This window comes from Leptinotarsa decemlineata, unplaced genomic scaffold (assembly GCF_025532065.1).
Source record: "Leptinotarsa decemlineata unplaced genomic scaffold, Ldec_3_MD MMD2_tig00078346_RagTag_RagTag, whole genome shotgun sequence".
Classification (NCBI taxonomy): Eukaryota; Metazoa; Arthropoda; class Insecta; order Coleoptera; family Chrysomelidae; genus Leptinotarsa; species Leptinotarsa decemlineata.
Window position 1 is genome coordinate 5,957,725 of NW_027412724.1, and position 25,286 is coordinate 5,983,010.

General features: G+C 32.8%; 1 protein-coding gene across 1 annotated transcript in view; it reads left to right on the forward strand.

Annotated features, from left to right (window-relative positions):
* dsh (Segment polarity protein dishevelled) overlaps nucleotides 1-25,286 on the forward strand; it is a 59,980-nt gene that overhangs the window by 12,570 nt on the left and 22,124 nt on the right. Inside the window, 8 exon segments of the mRNA XM_074185810.1 lie at nucleotides 809-1,002; nucleotides 10,198-10,360; nucleotides 10,565-10,734; nucleotides 10,788-10,916; nucleotides 10,990-11,084; nucleotides 11,145-11,276; nucleotides 14,563-14,828; nucleotides 16,641-16,848. Of these exon segments, the coding sequence (XP_074041911.1) occupies nucleotides 809-1,002; nucleotides 10,198-10,360; nucleotides 10,565-10,734; nucleotides 10,788-10,916; nucleotides 10,990-11,084; nucleotides 11,145-11,276; nucleotides 14,563-14,828; nucleotides 16,641-16,848 (1,357 nt within the window).

The window sequence follows — 25,286 nt, forward strand, 5'->3', positions numbered from 1 at the left end:
TCTACTCAGTTTGTATTTCAAACATTTGTTGTGGAATAAGAATCAGATATCATTCACATGAGTTCTACTTTGAATGAATGGTAATAAATTGTACTCACATAGAACACTGTCACCCTCACTGGTATACACCGATGTTTCGCCTTAAGACACTTGCCCTAAGGCTCTTCAGTACCAAATTGGATAATATTATAGAAAATACACACACTTCATTCATGAATTACGATTTTGAATGTCACGGAATAAGCTTGATCTGCTTATGTCATCGATGACATCGTAATGACATTCATTCACCTATTTGATTTAATCACTCCTAAAAATATAACCCCTTCAATTCGTATCAGAATACTATTCTTCCACTCAAACACATTTGAAAAAAAATGTCATTACATTCAAGTATTTTTATGACTGGTAGTAAAAGAAATATAAAAGTTTTGGTATGTTTGAACATTTGTTGACTGAGCAATTCCATTTCGAGTTTATTCTCGACCATATTTATGTAGCTTGCTCTCCATTTGACAAATTGTTATTAATGGGTCAGCCGAGATTGATGAAGTTGTTGAATTTTACAAAACTCATAACTCCTGTGGTAAGACTGGCTGTAACTCTGAAGTAGACATGCTGAATCATTTTTCCTGATATGGACTCACCTACAAACAAAACACAAAAAACTTTTGAGTTGTAATTTTTTATTACTGACAGAAAATGATAGATACATGCGCCCATTTATTTATTATCAAATTTCATAATATACTTTGCAAAATACTAGTTTTTATTTTGTTTGATCTTTGATTTTTTTGTTTTGTTAAAGTTGGTATCAGCAGATGGGTCAAATCAATCCGATGGCGGTTCCCAATGCACAGATAGCGTAACGCACCAATCAGAAATAAGATTACCTCCTCCAGCACCAGAATCGGTTTGTACCGATACCGAAAGTATCATTAGTTCAAGACAAGGTAGACGGCATCACAAATACTCATCACGTATAAACGGACATCTTCCAAGGTAAGTAAAGCATAATTAGGGTGGAAGTTCAAGAAAAAAAAAACAAGAAAAAAAAATAGTGTTCATATTTGCTAGCAGAATGGAAGGTCGAAGTGATAGTTTGAAACTAAAATTGGTCACTGAAATATTACTCTGTTAATTTTCAATATGAATGATACAAAGAATTAGGAAATGTGTGTATGAGGCATTAATCTGAGAGAATTGTTTTTTCAGTAAGACATAATATAAATACAAAGTGAAGCACTTGTATTTGTCTGGTATTTGTCAAAATAGTAAATGTTTAGGTTTCTTTATTTCACCAAGACACTATTCATTGGCTTACTCTCATATGGCTCAAAAGATATCAATGTGGGGGTTTTCACTGGAGACAAAGTGTGTTTTTATTTTTCCGGAAAGATTTAATTTTGCGTCCAGGGATAGATTTAGATCTGCTTTCTGAAACAACCAAATAATAACTTTACGTTGTATCTAGTGTTCCTAATATAATACATGAAACAACTGTTCATAACTATGCAACTCAAAATAAACATTTATCAACTATTGAGCAAAATTGTAATTTTGTTCAATAAATTACAATTATTATTATTATTGAACGGGATAAATACGCACGGCGCGGCGACATTGCGCTTAGTTTAAAACTGAACGCGTAACCAACGTCCAGCGGTTGGGTTAGCAGAGAACAACAAAAATAATATTATGGCAAGCAGTTGTAAGAAGGTAAAGACATACCACTTTCATTCGGAATGGGAAGAATAATACTTTTTTACAGAAGTTAAAGATAAAAATGTGTGTTTGTTATGTAATACTTCGGTCTCCGTTGCTCTCAGTAAGGACAAACTGAAACAGTTAAAAAAGCAGTTAATTGGACAACAATCAATATTTTTAAGAACAGTTGACAAAAATAAGGCTGCAACTGAAGCATCGTACCATGTGTCCCAGATAATTGCACAAAAAAAGAAACCTTATGAAGACGGGGAAATGATAAAACAGACGTTTTTAGAAGCTGCTGATTCGTTATTTGCCAACTTTAGAAATAAAGACGAGATAGTTTCAGCTATAAAATCTATGCCACTTTCTGCTAATACAGTGATGAGACATGTAGAAGTAATGAGCAATGATATTTTTTTACAGTTAAGAACTGACTTAGATAACTGTGTTTATTTTTCACTTCAACTGGATGAATCAACAGATGTCGTTGACACTGCCCAGATGGCCGTGTAAGTCAGGATGGTTTTTAGTGATTTTACGATTAAAGAAGATCTTTTGAAGTTCATTCCACTGAAAGGACACACTACTGGACATGAGTTGTTTTCTCATTAAAAAAAATATTATTTCTTCCGAGAAAATTCCAATATCGAAAATGGTAGGCTTGACAACCGATGGCGCTCCAGCTATGGTGGGTTGTGATAAGGGTCTGGTGGCGTTATGTCGTAAAGATGAAACTTTCCCGCAATTTCTCTGTTACCACTGCATTATCCATCAGCAAGCATTATGTGGAAATTTCCTGAAATTAAACAACGTTATGAAACTGGTGGTAAAAAATTGTGAACAAGATTAGAGGTCAAGCGTTACAAAGAAGATTTTTCAGAACCTTGGCCGATGAAGTTGACTGTCAATACTCCTTCACTCTGAAGTCCGATGGTTAAGTAGAGGACGGGTGCTGAAACGTTTTAATGATGTCCTATCTGGCATAGTTCAATTTTTCAAACAACGCGATGAACCGACTCCGGAACTAGAAAATTCAATCTGGCTTAGAGATTTTGGTTTTCTCGTGGACATTACAGAGAAATTAAACGAACCTAATATGCAGCTTCAGGGGAGAGATGAAGAACTAGCGGAAATGATTTCAGATATAAAAGCATTTATCAAAAAACTGGTGTTTTGGGAACAAAACCTAATTAACAGCGATGCCAAGCATTTTCCTATTCTTTCAGAAAAAATATCTCAAAATCATTAGAACCCTATGACAACAAATATCATGTAGAAATAATTTCTACCCTGAAGAATAACTTCAAAAATCGTTTTAAGGATTTCAATGAAATGGCTTTAGTAGCGCAGTTTGTTGTTTCACCCTTTATGGAAATTGATATCCAACAGTTTGCAACTTGTGTTATGCAGAACTTTGGCGAAGACATCGCTGCAACAGAAATGGAAGTCATTGAGTTTCAAAATGATTTAGCCTTAAAATCGTTAGTCTCAAGTACTGAATAATAATATCTTTATTTACCACTTATGATACAATTTGTATATATGGTACGTCAGCCAGAAATTTCACATAGATAAGTTAAAAAACTAAAATTTAAATGTTAAAATATTAAATATAATATATGAAATATAAAGCACACAGGTATATTTATGTAAAAATAAGGTACCTAAATGTAGGTCTATTGAACGCATAACTTAAAATTTCACATACACGTAAACACTCACACCCATTTAAAAATATAGGTATATATTTTCACACATACACATATATATCTACAAACATAAATTCACAATGAGTTGTTTGTGAGGTTGTCATTCAAGAATTCTTGATAACTATAATAGCACTTATCTATTAAAATGTTTTTTATGATTGCCTGAAATTGTATGTCGCTTCTAATTCCTTTGTCCCGTTACATTTGACTATCATATTTCTCTCACTCACAAAAGATAAGACCCAATTTCTAATATTACCCGGAAGACCTATGCCTTGAAGTTTACGGCTAAGAAACTCGGGACACACCATATCAAAGGCTTTGGATAAGTCGAAAAATAAAGATAGAACACACTTGTTTTTATTTATTTCATCATGTATGTGGCTTAGTAAGTGATACGAAGCTGTCTCGATAGATTTGTTTCTCCGAAATCCGTGTTGTGAATCAGACAGTATATTATTATATTCTAAATAATTCGTTATTCTGGCTGCAATTACTTTTTCGAAAAGTTTGGAAATTGAACTCAGGAGTGAAATTTGTCTATAGTTCTCAATGTTCGTTGGACTTCCTTTTTTATGCACAGGAATGATAATAGCTTTTTTGAGAGCCTCCGGAAAATATCCCTGTATAACAGATTGATTCATGAGGAACGTTAATGGTTTAATAATAGCAAATATTATTTTCTTCAGGGTAATTACAGATAGTTCGTCATATCCAGCAGATTTTTTGTTTTTCATTCCATCAAGAGTACTGACTATTTCATAGTCGGTAATAGGAAGAGAATTAAACAGTTCCGTTGGATACATGCCTTAGAGGTAGTACATGGAAGAGACAAATTTTGGCCAAAATGATTTGATGCCGCATTAACAGCTGTTTTGGAAAAGTATTCAACAAATAGATTTGAAACAGCATGAGGATTCGTTACTAAGTCACTGTCCCTAAGTAAAGAAATTTGAGTATCTGATTTACCATTCTTCCTTCCAAGTTCATGATTTATTATCTTCCACGTTTCTTTGGTTTTATTTTCAGAATCGCAAATTCTGGTATTAAAAAACCTTTTTTTGCTGATTTTACATTTTGTTTGTGATTTCTCAATCTCAATTTATATCCTTCGAGCAAATGAGGCTCAGTTTCCTCAGAGTTTGAGACTATCCAGAATATTTCCCTTACATTCCTTCCTTCCTCAATAATATCATTAGATATCCAACACTTGCGTGCCCTTTTGATGGAAGTCTTTTTGTATGGACAGGATACATCAAAGTGCCAGAGTAGTGTATTGAAAAAATGTTCAAATGCTTCATATATTGGCAAATGATAAATTTGACTCCAGTCCTCATTCAGTAACCTGTACTGAAGTTCATCAATATTTGAATGATGTAATTGACGCCTCATTAACGAGGAATTATTGCAATTGGAGTGAGTGGTATTATTTTGTACTCGATACATCAATATGTGAGCTAAGTGGTCAGCTATATTAGGCTGCATTAACTTGATATCATAGCTAGATTGAGGGAGATTAGTAACCATATAATCTAGACAAGTTGAACTAGTGTGTGCATATTGGTTTGTGAAAATTCTGGTTGCTCCCAGGAAATTGTTATCTAACTTATAAGAATCAAAGATATCAAAAAGAAACCTGGTATTCAAATCATTTTTCAGACAATCTATATTGAAGTCTCCACAGACAACTAAGAAGTTACAACGGTCAGTAGCTAGTTTTATAGCTTCAGTAAAACACTTAGTAAAAATATTAATTTTGCCACTTGGTGGCCTATAAACCAAGGCAATGCCAATTTTATAATTATTTACTTTATAATAAATTGCAGTCATTTCAATTTCACATTCAACTGAGAGGTCTTTAATAGGTTCAATTTCGGTAACTTTTTGACTCGACTTGGTTAAAATCAGAGTTCCCCCACGTATGTGATTTTTCCTAGAGAATATAGATGCTATTGTATAGTTACCAAAATAATTTTTGTTTTTTGCATAATCTTCCTTCACCCAATGTTCAGATACACACAACACATCTATGTCTTCAGCCTTCACAAACAACTCAATTGAGATATAATTGTTTAAAAAACCTTGGACGTTCATATGGCAAAACTTAATGGGACAAATGTTAGTTGAATCGTGGATCACACAATCTTCTATCTGCACAGAAGCTGGCTGGGGTATAAAAAATTATCATGACTTGGCCCTGCACTGGTACCTGAGTTGCCACTTTGGAGTTCATTAAATAGAGATATTGACTGATTTTGGTTAGGATATGGTAAATCGGTATTATCAGTAGGGTTGTCAGCTATATCTTTACACAACATTCCTTGGTGATTCAATGGGGTTGATCTTGGGGGTGGTTTTTGATTTTTTTGTTTTAATTGATGGATATCAGTAACGTTGCCATAACCGAAGTCAAAGTGAGTTTTGATATGATGAAGTATAGCTTTGCACAAAAACCACTTTGCCGAATTATTGAGTGAATATCCGTCAGAATTATAGTTGAACCTTTTAATTACTCCATTGCATTCTATAATACTATTTGGTATTTTAGATTCACATAGTTTCGTTTTTAGCTTCAAGTTACTATTATATATGTGTTCATTGATGTTTCTCATATCATATCTGAAAGGTTCCGTAATAACAATGAGTTGTGGTGCAGTTACATTATTGGGAAATATATTGGCCAGGTTTTTCAAGTTGGAAGTATAATTTGAAGACCACAGTATGACAATATCATTTTCACCACCTTTTTTAATAATTTCGATGGCTGTGTTTATCAACTCTCTCTCATTACAGTGGGGTTTTAAGATGGACTGGGCGGAAAACTGTCCTTTAGCTTGTCTCACTAGAAACTCTGCCATTTTTCTTCCGTTAGTAGCCGATATTAGGGTAATATTTGTTTTTTTATTTGTTGTGATTTCCTTGGATCCTCTCTTGTTGACCATTGGTAAATTTCTGTTTGGAATATATAAATCACAATTGGTTTGAGCCGCTATATCCTTTAAATTTTTCCTATCTACACCACTGAAATGTTCAAGTGACAAATCCGTTGATATAGAGATGTCTTTGTGGTGAATTTTTTTATCAGCTGTTTGTGTACATACATTTTTTGATGGTAGCTTGTTGTAGTTCGAATATTTTATCTTGTAGTTCTTTGATGATTATTTTTTGCTGCTGAACTAAATTATTCAGTTCATACTCAGAATTAACAGCTTCTTGCAAAAAAATGTATCTGGCCTATTGTAAGTAAAGACAAATATTCAGTTCTATGCTGTGTTGCCTTGAAAGTGAAAGCATTATTCAGTTCAATCTATTTGTGTGAATCTTTTTTTTCCAATATGAAGTTTATTAAGAACAAATATCGCAATCGACTTACAGATGAACATTTGGATAATTGTATTCAAATGGCTGCATCAAATTATACTGCAAACATTAAAAAAATTATTGATTAGTCTGAGTGTCAGCCTTCTCATTGAACGTGCTTTTTTATTTTTCAATGTTTATGTTCATGATAGTGCGTTACGTTTTTGTTGTTATTATTAACTATTTTTAAATCATACGTGACATGCCGTTGTGGCTGGATAAAAGTTTGTGTTTATTTTTCAAACACCTTCGTTTGATAGGTATGAATGTAGCTATAAACAAGTACGGTTTTTTGTATGGTGTGATTCATTTCTTTTGATATTCATAGTTATGGCAAATATATATAGACGGTAGTGTTAAAATAGCTAGATCTTTAAAAACTGTCTTGCATGATTGTCTACAATGTATGCCAGCGATGCATCTAATTATTTTTTTTATAACATACACTTTTGTTAGGTATGCTGAGTTTCCCCAGAATATTAACCCATTTGAGATATTAGATTGTACTAATCCGAAATAGACCAATTTGAGTACTTCTAGTGATACTGTTCCATGTAGTTGTCTTATTATGAAGCAGACTCTACTCAGTTTTGTTATTAGATAATCTGTGTGTTGTCGCCAAGTTAACTTCTGATCAATTACTAATCCTAGATACTTATATTGATTCACCTGCTCTATAGATATGTGATGTATTTTTATTAGTGAACAATGATCATTAGTAAGATTCTTTTGTTGATAATTCATGAAAACAGTTTTATTTACATTGACAAGTAGACCGTTATTTGTTCACCATTGTGAAAATTCATCAGCAGTTTTATTTGCAGCTTGAACAGAGGGGAGAAGTTCATTTCATAGCTATTAAGCTATTAACAAATAGCTTAAAAGAAATTTTTTTTCCACATAATTCCATATATGACATTCATGTGTAAATGATCTAAAAGACAAATAAAGTGTGATTCATTACTGCATACAAATTATAATGACAAGTGGCTACATTATTTGCTGCATAATTAGTCATGTCTACAAGTCAGAGATAACATTTACTTCAGCTGAACATTTACCTCAGTCGAAAGAAATATCTTAAAATGAATTACTAAAATTTGAGGAAACTTTTGTAGTGACAGAGATTTCATTAATTTCCTTTCGTGTTTGCGCTTTGAACTCGTCGCTCTTTTGTCTTCATCCAAAGCTTCTTTAGTAAAGAAACTGAGGCATTGTGAAAGTCTCATTTTGATCAAAGGTTACCGATGAGTGCCCACAGAATGTATATTTCAGCATAGATTTTAGCTGGCTGATAAAATTGTCTACAACCTTGGAATTGTTCATGATCCAATGTCTCGAACAGGAATTTTGAACGAATCGAAGAGGTTTTGTATAAAAGTGTATACACTCTTCTTTGGCACCCCGAAAAAAAAATCATAATACAAAAAAAATTGGAATCAGTACAAAGTATGGCCTCCACGCTGGTTTATTACGGCCCTACATCTATCGTGCATCGACAAAATGAGATTGTCAATGTCTTGTTGAGGTACATTTGCCCATTCAGCGATTAAAAGCTCTCTCAATTGAAACGTTGTGTGAATGTTCCCCATATGCGGAGTAATTCTTCGTTGAAGCATATCCCGCACATGCTTTGTTGGTGAGCCAGTCAGTCACTAGACGCGCGACATGTGGACGAGCATTATCGTGCATTAGGTGGAAGTTTTCACCAACAGCACCAGCAAACGGACGGATGATAGGTAGAAGAATGGTGTCGAGGTACTGTCGAGCTGTGAGGGAGCGATTTGGAAAAACGAGATCGGTTCTGCCGCCGATCATGATTCCGCCCCATAGCATTACTGTACCACCTCTGTATGTGTGGACTTCCTGGACGTGTCTCAAACGTTCATTATTTCCAGGTCGTCTCCACAGTCTTACTCGACGAGAATCTGGATGAAATCCAAATCTGGATTCGTCTGTAAAAAAAACTGTGGCCCAATCATTTGCATCCCAGTTTTGACGTTCTTGACACCACTCTAATCTTCTACCGCGATTGCCTCTCGACAAAGGTGGGCATCTAAGTGGCCTTCTGTTGTGGAGATCTGCTTCATGCAGTCGATTTCTGACAGTATCACGACCAATGGTTACCTGGTGCGTCTGCTGCAACACGTTAACCAACTCAGGTGCTGTGATTGTCGGTTGTCTTCTTGCGGTTAAGACCAAAAGTCGGTCTTGAACTGCAGTTGTAGCGCGTCCTCGCCCCGGATGTTGTTCGGCTGGACTGCCAGTTTCACGGAAACGCCGCCACAATCGACTGATAACACTTTGGGAGACCCCCAAACGAAGAGCTACATCATTTTGTCGCATGCCACCTTGAAGAAGCCCTACAGCGCTATTCATCTCAGCCAATGGTAAGTGATGGCGTTCCATGTTAAAGCACAATATTTCCAGTTTAATTGCTGAGCAAGAACTGCATAGAATGTACAAACTCGACACTTTCAGATTATTCATTTCAGCCGAAAACCTACAGTTTGTAAAAAACTTGATAAAAGATTAGTTACCGTTTTTGCAGGCTTTGTTCAACCCATAGAAATCTACAGGGTGGTCGAGTGTACCAATTTAATCGAAATTAAACGACCTCATGCATTTATTTTTATGATATTTAGTATGTTATAAAAATATCCCTAGACTTTTCCGATGTGTGTATATCATATGAATCGAGGAGCAAATTTTTGGATTTCACTGTTTGAGATAACTATGTTTCACCATTCTGTTTGGTTATTCTACTGACCATAGTTAGTTTTTTTTATCACTTCTGCAAGTGCTTCAATTAAAGCACACTCCATACTAGAAGTACTATCCTCCTCAAAATAATCTAGGATAATATGGTGATTCTTTCTATCACAGTAAGAGCCGGATAAGAAATTGTCACGATCGTTAAGCAAATTGCTCGTATTAGAATCCTCACAGTGTATCAAACTGTTATAATTATTTATCTTCTGATATAGGAGAATTATGAAGAAATGATGATTGTTAATGAAAAAAAAAATCGAAACCTTTCCGACGATTTGATTTCTACATTTATTATGAACGTTCAACAGGGGAAAGTTTCATGGAGTTATCTTTTATCTATTATAATGGAAAAAATAATCTCATCTTGTAGATTTAAGACTGTTTTAGCAAATACTTCATTCACTGTTTTTAGCCGATTAACGGAAAAACAGATTTTTGAGCATTTCACCAGTTGACAATTTTCATTTTTCAGTTTTCAATTAAAAAATGATGTAAACAAATTGAAATATGGTTCCAATTCATTTTTATATTCCCTTTTTAATGATGCATAGTGCAATCTACTTTCTTATTGTTTAGATGTCATAAATTCCATCATGAATTATAAATTTTGTGTTACAAATTGATTTGAAATTTTAATATTTTTTAGAGTATATGAGACTGCATCAATAGTGAGTTCTGATCTGGAAACCACAAGTTTTCAGTCAGAAACAACGGGAAGGCACACTGCTCTGTCAGAGTGTTCCAGCATTAGCCGATTGCATGTGGCTGGTCGAAAGAGACCTCAAAGGAGGCGAAAACAAAGATTGCAGGTAATGAGCATAGCCCTTAGTTTTGATCTACTTTCAAATGATATATAAAGTACTTAAAAATATTTTTTGTTCGTTATCACAACTATCCAAAAATACGAGTTTCATATCACTTATGATGAACATTTTTTTGTAGTTCTAAGAACATTAAATCTCTATCCACTATGTCCAAATCCCACAAAAATAAAGGACATTTTATTGTTTCAGGCCATGTCAAGGACAAGTTCATACTCCAGTATAACAGATTCCACAATGTCTCTGAATATAATAACAGTTACTCTTAATATGGACACAGTTAATTTCTTGGGGATCTCAATTGTAGGGCAAAGCAATAAGGGTGGTGATGGCGGAATTTATGTTGGATCTATAATGAAGGGGTAAGTTTACATTCTAAATTCTAATTTCATATCACATTCAAATAACGTTTTAGAGGTGCAGTAGCTTTAGATGGTAGAATAGAACCAGGTGATATGATATTACAAGTTAATGATGTTAATTTTGAAGATATGTCAAATGATGAGGCTGTTAAGGTATTAAGAGAAGTTGTACAAAAACCGGGGTAAGAATATCTCGCTACCATATTTTATTTTTAAAAAGTAATTTTCTGTTTGTAATCATATTTTTCATTTCAGGCCTATAAAATTAGTTGTTGCCAAATGTTGGGATCCAAATCCCAAAGGATATTTTACGATACCTAGAACTGAACCAGTAAGACCTATAGATCCAGGTATGGGTATTTTCATTGTCTTATGAATTTAAGTATTTCAAGGTTAAAATCGATATTTAGGTGCTTGGGTGGCTCACACAGCAGCTGTCAGAGGAGATCCAGTAGCAAGACCTCCTAGTAGCTCTACTGTATCGAGCTCGTCAATAGCTAGTACAATACCAGCCAATGAACGTGAGTGTCTACTAGGTCCTGGTATGTATGCAGTTAGCTTTATGTTGAATGCTTTTTTTTGTTCTGTTCTTGTTCAATTTGGTTAATGTAAAAAATAAGAAAGCAAATGGTAGGAGATTTTTTGTTGATTTGTATTATGTAGCATACCTATAAATTATTATTTAAAAGGACACTCTTATTTTCTAAGTCGACAACAGTTCTCAATGAATTGTTGGATCTGATTAGCCCACCTCTCTAATGACTGTCCAAAATTCATTAATTGTTACTGATTTTCAATTTCAACTAAAATTACTACAGACTGACCAATGCAATGGGTTGACAATGTTACTTAGTTTTATTTGAGGTTTTGGCAGGGTTAATAAGGTTCATGGTAACTGAAACATAGACATAAATTTCGTAAGAATTGAAGTAGATAAAAAGTTGAGCTTTTCAAAAATCACAGTTTTATACCACTTTCTGATTCAACAGAAATTAGTGAAATTAATCTCAGTATTTCCAATACTTTCATTTGCTGTATAGTATATTTTGATAAATATATCTTTTCTTTTTCATATTCTTTGGAAATCAACTGTACACAAACTGAAGGAAAAAATTATTCCGAGGTGTATAATAATAATAATAATATACAGAGTTTTCCTAAATATAATAATAATAATATTTTATTATCCAATGACAAAAGGCATTGTATGGGATTCGTTGGATACACAAATCATTTTACCTAATAGAAATACAATAAGAAATGGATGAATACAAATTATAGTGTTAGGTTACCTTTTAACGTGTTAGGAATCACACGTTAAAAGGTAAGACCTCGTTAATCCTTAGCTCGCACAAGTTTCGACTTCTGAGGGTTGTCGTTCGTAGGGGTGCGACAGCTGGTTAACGGAAAAACAGATTTTTTTTTTCATCTGTCAGTTTCGGACAAAAAGTAATCCACAGAATAAATACAAGTTAGAAGCATATCTTTTAATCTATTTTTGAAAACACTCAGGGTAGGGGATTCAGTAACTTTTGAAAAGCTGTGGCCCTACGATATTGGTAGAATTACATCCTAATTATATTATTATATATATTATTCTTCTGACACGTATTTACGTAGTGTTTGTTTTTAACAAGTTCCAAAGAGCATTTATTTGAATGAACATAAACGTAAAGTTCAAAGATAAACAAATTTGGTAGAGTTGATAGCCCAAATTTTTTGAACAAATCCACACATGAATAGGTACTATAAATACTTTTGCAATTGTTCTGATGATTTTTTTTGTACCAAGAAGACTTTATAAGCATAAGCGGACCGGGCTCAGAAAATTACTCCATATCATAGGTGTGTCTTTATTTGTGCATAATAAACAGAAATAAGGTGTTGCTGATCTAGGACAGTACGTAGGTTTTTATACATATACACCAGTATATTCAACTTATTAGAAACATATATGCAGTGATTTCTGAAATTTAGGGCTTCATCAAGATAAATTCCTAATAATTTAACTTGATGTCTTTAGCATTTCCCTTATCTGCAGGTAAGATATTGAGGTGTTATCTCTACGTAGGCCGTTCAGAGCTCTTCGTTCTTCATTGCTGATGTTAGATGTTGGAACTGGTTCTTGATCCATCTGTTCTGTATTTTGAAATAAATATCATTATTTTTATTACTGTTATTTGTTGTCATTTGTAGAGCTTTTTTTTAAATACAGACTCAACATCTTTTTTACCTCAACCATATTGTTAATGGGGGTTTCTTCTTCATTTTTTCCACTACACGATTGTATTATTTTTTCCTTTTCCTTCACATACATCATCAGATATTCTATTTATGAACAAAGAAAAAAAGTTAAATTTTATTCAAATAAACAGGTAATGAATGAAATTACCTGAGCTTATGTATCAGTTAATTGTTGAAGTAGAGGAAATATCTCAAGTAAACTCTCTAATGATTGTATTTATTTTAGACAACTCAACTCACACTTTTATTATTATGTCAAAATTAATCTCTTAACTACCTATAAACATATACAATGTGAAAGAAAACGAATTAACAAATTATGAAAATGGTGGTTTTTCAACATTAATAACCAGTTTCCACATTTGAAAGAATATTCAGTAACGGGGAGTTATTTAATTCTATTTGGTCATTCAGTAAATTACCCAATTTCCTAAATCTATTTATTTTTGAACATTGATTTTCAGACTTTTCTCATAGTCATAGTCGTGATTGAACACATGTCCTTCTGCTGAAAGACGGAATTGTCCTTTCCATTCAAAAAACTACTTCTTTTCTCTTTAATTTTTTGCAAAAAAGTTCTCACCATTTGGCCAATTTACAGTTTTGGACAAGAACCACAAGTCAACTTATATACTCCTAATCTACCTGACATTGAAGTTTTGTCTTCATTGTTTTTTAATAAATTTGCTTAAATTATTTGTTCTGTAAGCCTTGTGAACAAATATAACTAAATAACTTACTGTTTCTGAATATTTTTTCAAATGTGGAAACTGATACATAAGCTCATGTAATTTCATTCATTACATGTTTATTTGAATTAGTTTGTACAGTTTCTTTTCTTATGTTAATGTTAATTGATTAGTTTCCCAAATTCAGATAAATATTTTTAACATCAATTGTTTATGTAAAATTCAGGTACTTCAAATGGTAAGAATATATATATATATATATATATATATATATAAAGCTTTTTTTTTTCTGATTGATTCGGCCGTTACTTGATGAAGATCCATAGTAATTTCATAAACTACACCTCACGATTTGATCTCCACAAATGTATTTCAAATCACCGTTGAAGAAGCTAGTGTGTTAGTGAAACATGTCCTGATATATTTTTCAAATAAAGTTTGTGGAGATCAAATCGTGAGGTGTAGTAGATTTCAAGACAAGCCTGAAGAAGCTATTGTATAGCGAAATACGTGTTGCATTTTGTAAAACTGTTTAGTGAAAATCTCACAATAAAGTGTTTTTTAAATACGTTAAATATAAAATAACGCTTGGGATAAACTGAATTGAAAATCCCAATTTAATTTCAGCAAATTTTGTTATCGAGCAAATTTATGAGTAAACCACTTTTTAGACTGTAGGCAGTTTTTATTTGTATTTATAATTGTCACTTCTATATGAAAATTTTCATTTAGGCACTTTTGCATGCCCATTTTGTAGATCAAAAGTGAAGGTGACCTTTTTTTTTTGTTTTCATCTGATATTATTGTTTTTGTTGCAAAATGCTCGATGACCTCATTTTGTGTAAAATATCTGTTGTGTCTTTTCAATTTCCACTTTACAAGATATGTTTTACAGGTATCGATGAACCCCTTTCTGTTAACTCGCCAATGTCTCAAGTTGTACAAGCAATGCAGCGAACTGACAGCGGTCTGGAAATTAGAGACAGAATGTGGCTGAAAATAACAATCCCCAATGCCTTCATTGGAACTGACATGATAGATTGGTTACTGACACGTGTTGAAGGCTTTCAGGAGAGGCGGGATGCCAGAAAGTATGCTTCGCATTTGCTCAAAGCAGGCTTCATTAGGCATACTGTGAATAAAATTACTTTTTCTGAACAGGTAATTTTAATAATCTCCATAATTTGCACTGACACTTGTATTTTTGGTAACTAGGTTTTATTCTTTCATCATATTCGTTTATTAAAGTAATTGCTTATTCACATAACACACTTGCAGATGGTTTTCTACTCCTGTCATGTTGGTTTTATACTTTCTTTTAGTTGCCATTTTGCTATAGAGTTTTAAGATATACACCCAGCTGTAAATTATTATTATAATTACTACTAAACAGGTTATTAACCACATATGTGTTCATCTTTACAAATATACCGAAATATTTTCACTAGTTGGAAAAGTGAAATATCAGTAAGATTAGTGTGAACTGTTTATTTGTGATACAGTAGGGCTTCGTTAATCTGGATAGGGAAAGACAAGACTATTTGTCAATTACCGAGGCGCACAGATTATAGTATGCAATATTCTTATACAACATAGAACATTTTCAACTTTGCTTTTATTTATTAAAGTAAAAATTTAAAGTCAGTTCAGACAAGAATATGTATGAACGTACAAAGGTATTTACAAAGAAATTCAAACATGTACGAAATTTGGGCACTCAACATGAAGTGAAAAAAAAAAGTTAATTGTTCTTGAAAAAATATGTGATTCACATCTGCTCATAAGTTTTCGTTTCAAAAGCACAGTTTCTGAGTTGACGGAGAAACATAACTTCGTTGCTATCGAATTCGTTATCTTCAGCTCTTTGTAAAGTTGTGTTTATGGCTTTGAATTTTTTTTTTGGAGGCGACAACTTCATCACTGTTATCTTGCTCGTCTTCCTCACACTCTGCTGCCTGCACAATCTCCTCATCAGTTAACACTTCGGTTAATCAAAAGTGATTTGCGGTAATGTATCTTCACACTTTTTATAACGTTCTGATCCATTGGTCGTATACACGCTGTAGTGTCAAGTGACAGAAAAATTGCAAAAATATTACTTTTTTCGTACATGAGTTTGTCTGCTGACGCATGGCCGGGACAAGTAACCAACAGTAACATTGCATGAGGAGGTAAATTGACAGATAAAACATGGCAACGGACCTCGGGAACAAATTCCGTATAATCCATTCAAGGGACAAATACTTGGTAACCCAAGCATTTTTCTGCTCACGACAGCAAACTGGGAGATATAATGATTTAAATGCTCGTGTGTGTTGATGAACCAGATTCGTCGGAATTGTATACTTGTTCCGCTGTTAGATTTTTTTCTTGAATAAATTTATGAAACTCTTTTGGAAATGGTCCGATAGCAAATTCATCACTTGATAGTTTTCCCCACCATTTTTAAACGTCTTTTTCTTTGCCGCTTCATAAATTTATCTAACCAACCTCTATTTGCATTAAATCCGATATTACAGTTGGAAATTTGGCGATGAAAATAACGAGCTTTCTTGCAAATCATATCACCACTTAACAAGAACATGCAATCGCCTTTACTGCAAAAACCATGTAATAAAGCATATTCTGAAACAGGATTTTCTGAACTCTTTAGTGGTTTTTGTGCACTAGGAACCTGTTCTGTTTGGCTAACAAACTTCAAGATTTTATATTTGTTCTTCTGTATATTGCTTCCGAGCAATGGCAGGATATTTGTCACCTTTATTTAACATTTCTATAATACGCAATGTGTCTAACGACTAGTTACTAACAGTGCAGATAATAAACAGAAGACTAAAGGGTGACGGCAAATGGTTGCGATCATCTGGACTGTCCAGATTAACGAGGCTCTACTGTATTATTTCAGAATTTGTTTTTGTTATCAAAAATTTCTTCAATTATGAAATCAATCATTTTTATGATATTGTGTTTCAGTGTTACTACATTTTTGGTGACTTATGTTCAGCGATGACAAACTTGAAAATACAGGGTGATACTGATAGTGTGGGTCCACTACCAAACGTTCCCAATTATATGCCATACAGTGGTACCTACAATCCTTTAGAGTACATGCCAATGCCATTTTATAGTGAGAACACAGTATACGGATATAATAAAGAGGAATCTGTTCTTAGTGGAAGTGGTGAGTTCCTTTATTTTATTTACCTTTATTATTATTTTGATTTTCATGCTTATGTATGATTATTGTATTTGTCAATACATTTTTAAATTCGAATTTGACAGGAAGTAATAAATAATTTCGAAGATAATTATCATTAGTTCATATTGTAATTTATACATCTAAAGAAGATTTACTAACCTAATCCTTAAATTTTCTGATATTCAAGTCAATCAAATCTAATGAAAAGTTTGAAGACATATCTACATTTCTCTTCCGTTTAAAAAATGTAACTCATGTGGATAGAAACAGAATCAACTACTCAAATTGTTTTTAACATACACGCTTCATTTTATTCAGTATTCTTGTGAATATTTATTGAGATATTTTCATCTTTCGCATATTGATATAAATTGAAATTATAATGGAAAACTTAATTTCAGGTGTCGAAAGCCAAAATTTAACAAATTTGTTACTAAACACCAAACAATTTTGCTCAAAAATTAGTAGGAAGTTTTCCAAGTAGGTTTTCCAATGTTTATAGGGTAGATTAGTTTTCTTAGTGACATGCAGAAACATGTTTGTATAGAATTTGTCAAAGAACAATAGCTACTTAACTGGTAAAAAAGAACTAAAACTAAGACTAAAACTCTTCTAATGAGTAAAATGCACCTCCAAACAGATACTTTCTAAGACATTGTTTGAATGCTTTCAATATTACAGATGATTTAATTTCAACCTGAAGTTTGTCCAGTCACAGTGGGTGACCTGTATAAAAGATTATACCTTGAAAATTTCACGTGTAATTCATTTCACTGTCTTGTATTATTAGTGTGAATTTGCTTATTAGTTTTGAAAGATTTTAAATTACAAAAAACAAAAAAACACTTCAAATATGTACAAACACGGCAAGGTTAAAATTTGGTAAGTTTTAAAAAAATCTACAACTTGAAGTACGAGCAACACCAGTGATTCAACAAATCAACTTTTTTAATATCTCAAATTGATGTTTTGACATCCTGAAATATTGATGAAATCTTTCTTCAGCACTAGTAAATGATATTCGCTTCGACTACCTCTCAGATCATTTACTGGATGAAACCAATATTTTCTCTTTTTTCTTTTCTTTTTAAATAAACTTTACTTTAATATAACTATCCGAATCAGAGGAAAGCATCACACCACACCACAATATAATAATGTAATTCCGGCATTTCGATTCAAAATAAACGAACAAAGTTCAGCTTGTGGTTAAGTGAATGACGAATAATTTTCTCAAAATTTGATAATTATAGAATTAGAGACAAGCAATTGAATTCTCAATCAATACTAGATAATCCACAAAAATATATTCTATAACAAATAAGTATTCATAATAAAATTACCGAACTCTTCTATTGATAGGAAAAATTATATAAGACACACAATTGATAAATAGTTGAGTTTTTGTGCTTTTTACACCTAATAAAAGTTTTCTATTACCATTGCGGAAGGTGAAAAATCCCAAAAAAATCACAAAATTTGATTCCATCACAAAAGTGACTTTCATTTAATATTCATTCAGTAATTTCAAAATATTCCATATATTCAAAAGCAGGGAAAATTCGTGAGTGAGGCACTGATGAGCTAATGAGCTAAAAACACTTGTCTGCGGTTTGCTTATTTTTTTGAGTGCTTCGTCCACGAATTTTCCTTGCTTTTGAATATATAGAATATATACAGGCCATTTCTTTAGCTGATACCACTATTGCTATCTTGGAACAGTAGGTCCTACAAGGATGGTTAAATGGAACGAAAGTTACCCTTTTACGAATGCAACATAATGGTATTCTCACATCGAAAAAATCAGTAACCGTTTTTGACATATTTGCAAAAAACTGAAAATGACAGATTTTATTTTTTTGCTCTTCCGTCTCCATTTTCAAAAATATCAAAAAATGACAGAGGGACTTTTTGCTTCATTTCATAACCTGTTTCAATCCAATTTCCAATGCTGCATTGAAATCCATCATCAATATATTTTTTCATACATTTTGGTTGTCATTGTAATTACAAATTCATTGATATATTACAACATATGTATTTCTCGACGTTTTTCTCGAAAACACATCATCAATATTCTATCATTTTTTTATTAAGAGCTCGAATGTCCGAATATTACTGAAATCTAAACAGAGTTCTTCCGTCGGTTATGTCGTTCATTGAGATCCTAAATATTTATATTCACTGAAATCCAATTAGATTTCTGTCAGGGTTGTCTTGAAAAGAGAGACCCATAATATTTGCATCAATACCAAGCCATTCATAATTTCCAAATGTCTCTTGAAAATTTGTAGCTACCCAAATATTTCTGTTCAGAAAATGAGTATATCAACAAGAATTAACTAATAAAAATACTATATCGTCGGCCTAATGTGAAAATTGCACAAGTCCAAGAACCTTAATTTTACATGAGAACTAAAAAAACTATTTTAATTCTTTAAAAATAATGTAATCTGGGTGAAAATGAAATTTGGATGAAAAATACATTTAGGGAACTGCTATCAAGTATTGATTCTTTTTATAATAGTTATCTGCTGAAAAATAAAGGAGTTATGCAAAATTCATTCTTATATCCAGTACGAAGAGGGACTTATGCAGATTTCATCTAATAAAACATAAACATAAAATATTATTTGCATAACTAAGGCATTATTTTTATTGAATTGAAAATAAATACTAATGAAACAACATAAAGAACTTTTGTTTTTTAATTTTCAATTCTTCTTTGTACAATAAAGGAAGAAAGTCAATTGATACATAATTTGAATTTGGTTTTAATCTAATAGGCATATCTTAAATTCCTCTGAATGTTTAATCTTAAACTCGATTTTACCATCTGGATTATACTTAAGTGCTCTAAGATTGTTAACAGTTGGATCACCAACTTTGAATCCAGGTCTAATTGATTTTATTAAATTGAGTTTACTGAAGTCTTTGAAAAAAGTGTAATCTAAATAGATCATCTCATACGGTCTAGAATTTTTTCAAGCCAATTTACATAGGGAGACATAATCAGCTGGCACATTAATGGTTCTACCTTTTAGTTGCCTCTCTATGGTAGAATGCATAGAGTCACACTCCATTTGTGTGTGGCCCTTTTCTAAATATTTCTGGATGATTAAAACATGTTTTTACGAGTGCAAGATTTAACAACGCGTTGCTTAAAGTGCAATTACGGTTTTGAACGCTACAACCGTCACTATATAATATTATTTGTTGCATTGGCTCAAGCTGGGGAATTACATTACTTATCAAGAAGTTACAAATTATTGATGAAAAACAGTTGGCACTGTGCTCTCCTTGACCTTCATGCCAGAGAAAACAATAGTCATCTTTGTACAGAGTACAAAGATGGCTAGAGTACAGAGCTGATGATACGTTCGATTTCGGGCACAAAAGTACTGACTGGAGGTCTATCCTAAATACCCTATTTTTTTAATTTTTGTCTGCTTTTGCTTCCCGTGCTTCTTTCTGGATAAACAGATTCCTCTAGATTTTTTGTCTTGTAGCTTATTCAGACATCACATTCGTCTTTTTTTTTGCAAAAACAATGCTAAAATCAGATCTTCATACATGTTTGAGAATTTGGCAATGGATGATGGAGCTATATTATGTTCTACACACCAATTATCTTTATACAGAAAATGAAGCTCCGATTTGGTTTTGAACGTTGGGTCTATATATAATTTTGTTGGCGATTTTCGACAATAGTGATTCAAATTTGTGCAGATCTTTAAAAAAAATTTCAAATTTGGCTTTCCTTCATCGAAACGTGAAGGTTTTTTTGGATATTTTTATCACTATTCTGTTCATTTTCACTTTTGGCTGGGCTATACATTTCATCTTTTATCAACTCTGATATGGTTCTCATAGAAATTCCTAATGTATTGCAGAACATGAGCTTACAAACCCTAATTTTTTCGCTTTTGTTTTTAAGAAAATACTTATATGAAGATATCCTCTAGCTTACTTCCGATTCTTTTCTATGCCTTGATCTTTTCATTTCATTTTCAAAACTTCACGAAAATTAATTTTAGCTCTTCATCCGTCAATTTGTTACACTGAATTATTATTTCTTTACCGGTTTTTTAATGTTTTGTTTGCACACATATATCTCGGTTTCATTACTCTCTTAGTTTTCTTTCTGTCGAATTTGTTATTTTTTCTACCAATATACTCAACCCCTTTCTCTCTATTTACTTTATTAGCATTCTATTTCCATTCTGCAGGATTAGAAAATCTTTTTTTCTTCCTTTTTCGTGAAACTTCTTCACTAGAATCATTATTTTCTTCATCAAAATGTTGTTCCCTATCATTGCCGTTTTGATATGTAGGGTCATTGTTTTCATTGTCTACTTCTTCTGGATTATTTGTTGCATCTTCTTCATAACTATCTCCATCGCTAATATTTCTTTCTCGTAGGTTTTTTTCGAAATTCATAGGAGTTTCTGTTGGCGCATCTATATCGTTTGTTGTATTGGCATTGAGCATCTCATCAGAAAAAATAAAACTATCAAAGTTTGTATCCGTTTGCTCTATGCCGGATATTACTGCATTGTTGAGAAAGCTGGATGATAAATCATTGTTTTTCCCTAAGTCTAAAATATTTTCTGTCAAATGAATTTCTTGTTCTAATTCTACTAGAGCCGACTGTAGTTTTTCCTCGTATTCTTCTGCAAAACACTTTTCATTTTCCGCGCTCTTTGTATCAGTATGATTGTCTTGATCTTTGTCTTTGAACAGTTTTATTGTCGTGTTTTTTCTATAGAATCACGAGTTGATGTTACAGAACTATTGTTAGTTATGTCCTTCAAAGAGTTGGCTGGATGTTTTTTTAAACTCTACAGTTTGAAACCTCTTGTCCAACAATCCATAGCTAAAACAAAATACTAGTTATCTTTAGCCACAAAGTGTAAAGCCACTGGTAAAAACATCCCAGTAAAGAAGCCCCCAGGTTATAAAGCCCCTGGTAAAATCCATCTCTACAGTAGTAATTGATATTCAAAAGGCTTTGAAACATGCATAACTTTCGTGCGTTCTAAATATATCAACAGCGTGAAAAATGCACAACTCCCTAAGTTTACCAAAAATGACATTAATCCAGTCTAATATATGTACACATTTCAAAAGCTTAAATTTATATAGTATGTACTTACCTTAGTGATATTGAATCTAAGTCTGATAAAATAACGGCTAATTTAAAGTCTGTCAAACTAAAAAGCACGACACCGAACAGAGAGAACCATCAAAGTACACTTACTAGGACTTATGCAACTTTGTTACTGATGTATAACGAGTGGGACTTACGCACATTTCATACTTCTGTTTCTAGTGCCATCTAAATACTTTTTACATAGTTATTTGATTTGAATGTATAGATACGCTGCTTCGCTAACAGATAGAGCTAAAAACTAATTTTGTGAAAAATTGGACTTATGTAATGTTCATATTAGGCCGACGATATCAAAAAAGTCGCAGATGATACTCAGGAGAAACATGATAAGCGATATTTTTTTTTAAGTAAGCCATGAAATACATGAGTGTGAATGTCATGTTGATTGTCAAACACAAAATAAAACAGTTTTGCAGTTTGGTGAGTGATTTTAAGGGAAAAACATGATTTTTTCCAATGATGTTTGAGAAATGCTACCAAATCTCTGGCAACGTATCAGGAATTGTATCCTGAACGACAACAACCTAATGATAGATATTTTAAATGTTATGAAAATAGTTGAGGAATTATGGATCTTTTGAAAAACACTCCAAAAGAAAATGTTTGCTTACTGAATGTAGTGGCGATAATGAAATCGCCGTTTTAGGTGAGTTTAAAAAAAATCACAATAATGATAAAGTGACATTCATTTGATTTAGGATTTGTGGAAAATAAAAGAAATGAGAACAAAGAAATATCCCTGAGGGAGATTGCTCCTAATTCGGCCACATCCACTACGTATGTACGGAAAATTTTAAAGAAAAATAAATTCAAGCCTTATTGAGTCAGAAAAGTCCATCATTTACATTTGACGGACTTCAACAGTCGGAAATTTTTTTGTAGATGTCTTATTAGAAAATTTCGTCAAAATAATGAAATTTGTAAAAAAAAATTGTGGTGTGATGAAATTACCAATAACAGATAGTTCAACAGGAATATACATTATAACTGGCAACAAGAAAATGAATTACATAAATTACCTAGAGTTACCAATTTTCAAGTTAGATGTGGTGTTAACGTATTTTGGTCTTGATAATGAAATTATTGGCCCCCACTTTTTGAAACATCTCTGACTGGAGAATTATACTTGGAATTTCTATTAGGCACTCTAATTGACTTTCTAGAAGATTTGCCACTTAGCCTAATAAAAAATATTATTTTCAACAAGACGGATGTCCACCGCATCATAGGAGAATGTGCAGAGATTTTCTCAATACAAATTTGCCAGGAAGATGGATATGAAATAATGGTCCTATTAAATGGCCACCTCATTCACCGGACCTTTCTCTCCTAGATAAACGTCACATTGAAAAATGGGTTGAACCAGGGTATGAAAAACATGAAATAAAGCAAAAAATTCCTTTGTCATTTTCAGTTTTTTGCAAATATCTCAGAAACGGTTACTGATTTTATCAATGCGAGAAAACCATTATCTTGCATCCCTAAAAAGACAACTTTTGTTCTATATATATATATATATATATATATATATATATATATATATATATATATATATATATATATATATATATATATATATATATATATATATATATATATACGAATCTATTAGACAAGTCATAACTTCTAGACTATTAGGTGTATCAAAACAAGATTTGGTACAGATAAATGGTATGTGGAGAGGAGAGTTTTCACATATTTTTCACTTTCCGGTCACTTCCGGTTTCAGCGGAAATGGCTCCGGTTCTGAATTTTTAAATGGAACACCCTGTATATTGTAACATTTTTGGATTTCTGAGACAATTCTGGATCAGAAACTGACATTTCCGGAAGTTTTTCAGCCTACTTGATTTTTTCAGAGTCTTTTTTAAAATTGCATCTAGGTGGCCATGATCGGACGTAAACTAATCTATGGACTTCAGGTGATATCAGAAAATTGCAATAGCGGAGTTTTAGTGACTAGTGTGAATGAGACAAGTTTACAAAATAACATTTTCGTGTCTAACTATTATTTTTCAAATGGCGACCATTTTTTGACAAGCACTTTCCGAAAAAAGGATTTTTTGACAAATCTAACGATACTAATTTATTTGCGATTGGATTACAAATAAGAACATAAATTAAATATTAGTGAGGAAAATACTCGATACAAATTCATTTTCTTTTGTCAAGGGTGCCATGGATAGGAATGATGCATAATATTTTGCGGTTATTTCCATCAAGTCCACTTTGGAGAACAAAACGCTCACCTAGGTTATGACAGTGACATAAGCTTTATGAGCAGAAAGTAGAAGTTTCTCTTGATTTTCGTTAATTTTAGTTTAATTTTTCATCGAAATAATGTATACTCAAAGTGAAAAAGTGGATATGTTGTTATTGTTTGGAGAATGCCACAGAAATTCAAGGAAAGCTGCTGAGTTGTATGCTCAGAGATATCCCAATCGGCAACACCCATCTCATCAGTATTTTCCCTATGTTGAGAGTCGTTTTAGGCAAGAGGGAAATCGAGACGTAGAACAGAGGTTTGTCATAAATGAGGAGACTGAGATTAACGTTCTTGCTATGGTAGAAGTTGACAAAACGGTTTCTTTAAGAGAAATTAGTAGAGAAATGCAGATAAGTCACGAATCAGCAAGAAAAATACTGAAAAAGCACGGATATCGAGCATTTAAATATCAGTTACATCAACATTTGTATGCTGACGACGGCAATAGAAGAGTAGTATTTTGTGATTGGTTGCTTCAAAATCATAGAGTTAACCCAAATTTTATCAACTTCATTCTATTTTCCGACGAATCACGGTTTACAAATAATGGCATGTTTAATAAGCAGAATTGTCGGTACTGGGCCCAACAAAATCAACATGCAATGAGAGAGGGCAATTTTCAAGAAAGGTTTGGCGTCAATGTCTGGGCTGGCATCGTTGGAAACAGAATAATTGGTCCAATATTGTTTCAAGGTCAGTTAACAGGGGTTAGATACTTGGGTTTTCTTCAAAATGAAATCAAGGATCATCTTAATGATATGCCTTTAGAAGTTTTACGGCAAATTTACTTCCAGCAAGATGGAGCACCACCCCATAATAGCAGAGACGTACTTGATTTTTTAATAGAGCATTTTAATAATAGAGTTATTGCAACCAACGGTCCAGTACGGTGGCCTGCCCGCTCACCGGATCTGACTGTGTTAGATTTCTTCATTTGGGGATATGTAAAAGAAAGGGTCTACTATGCAACAGCCCCAGCCA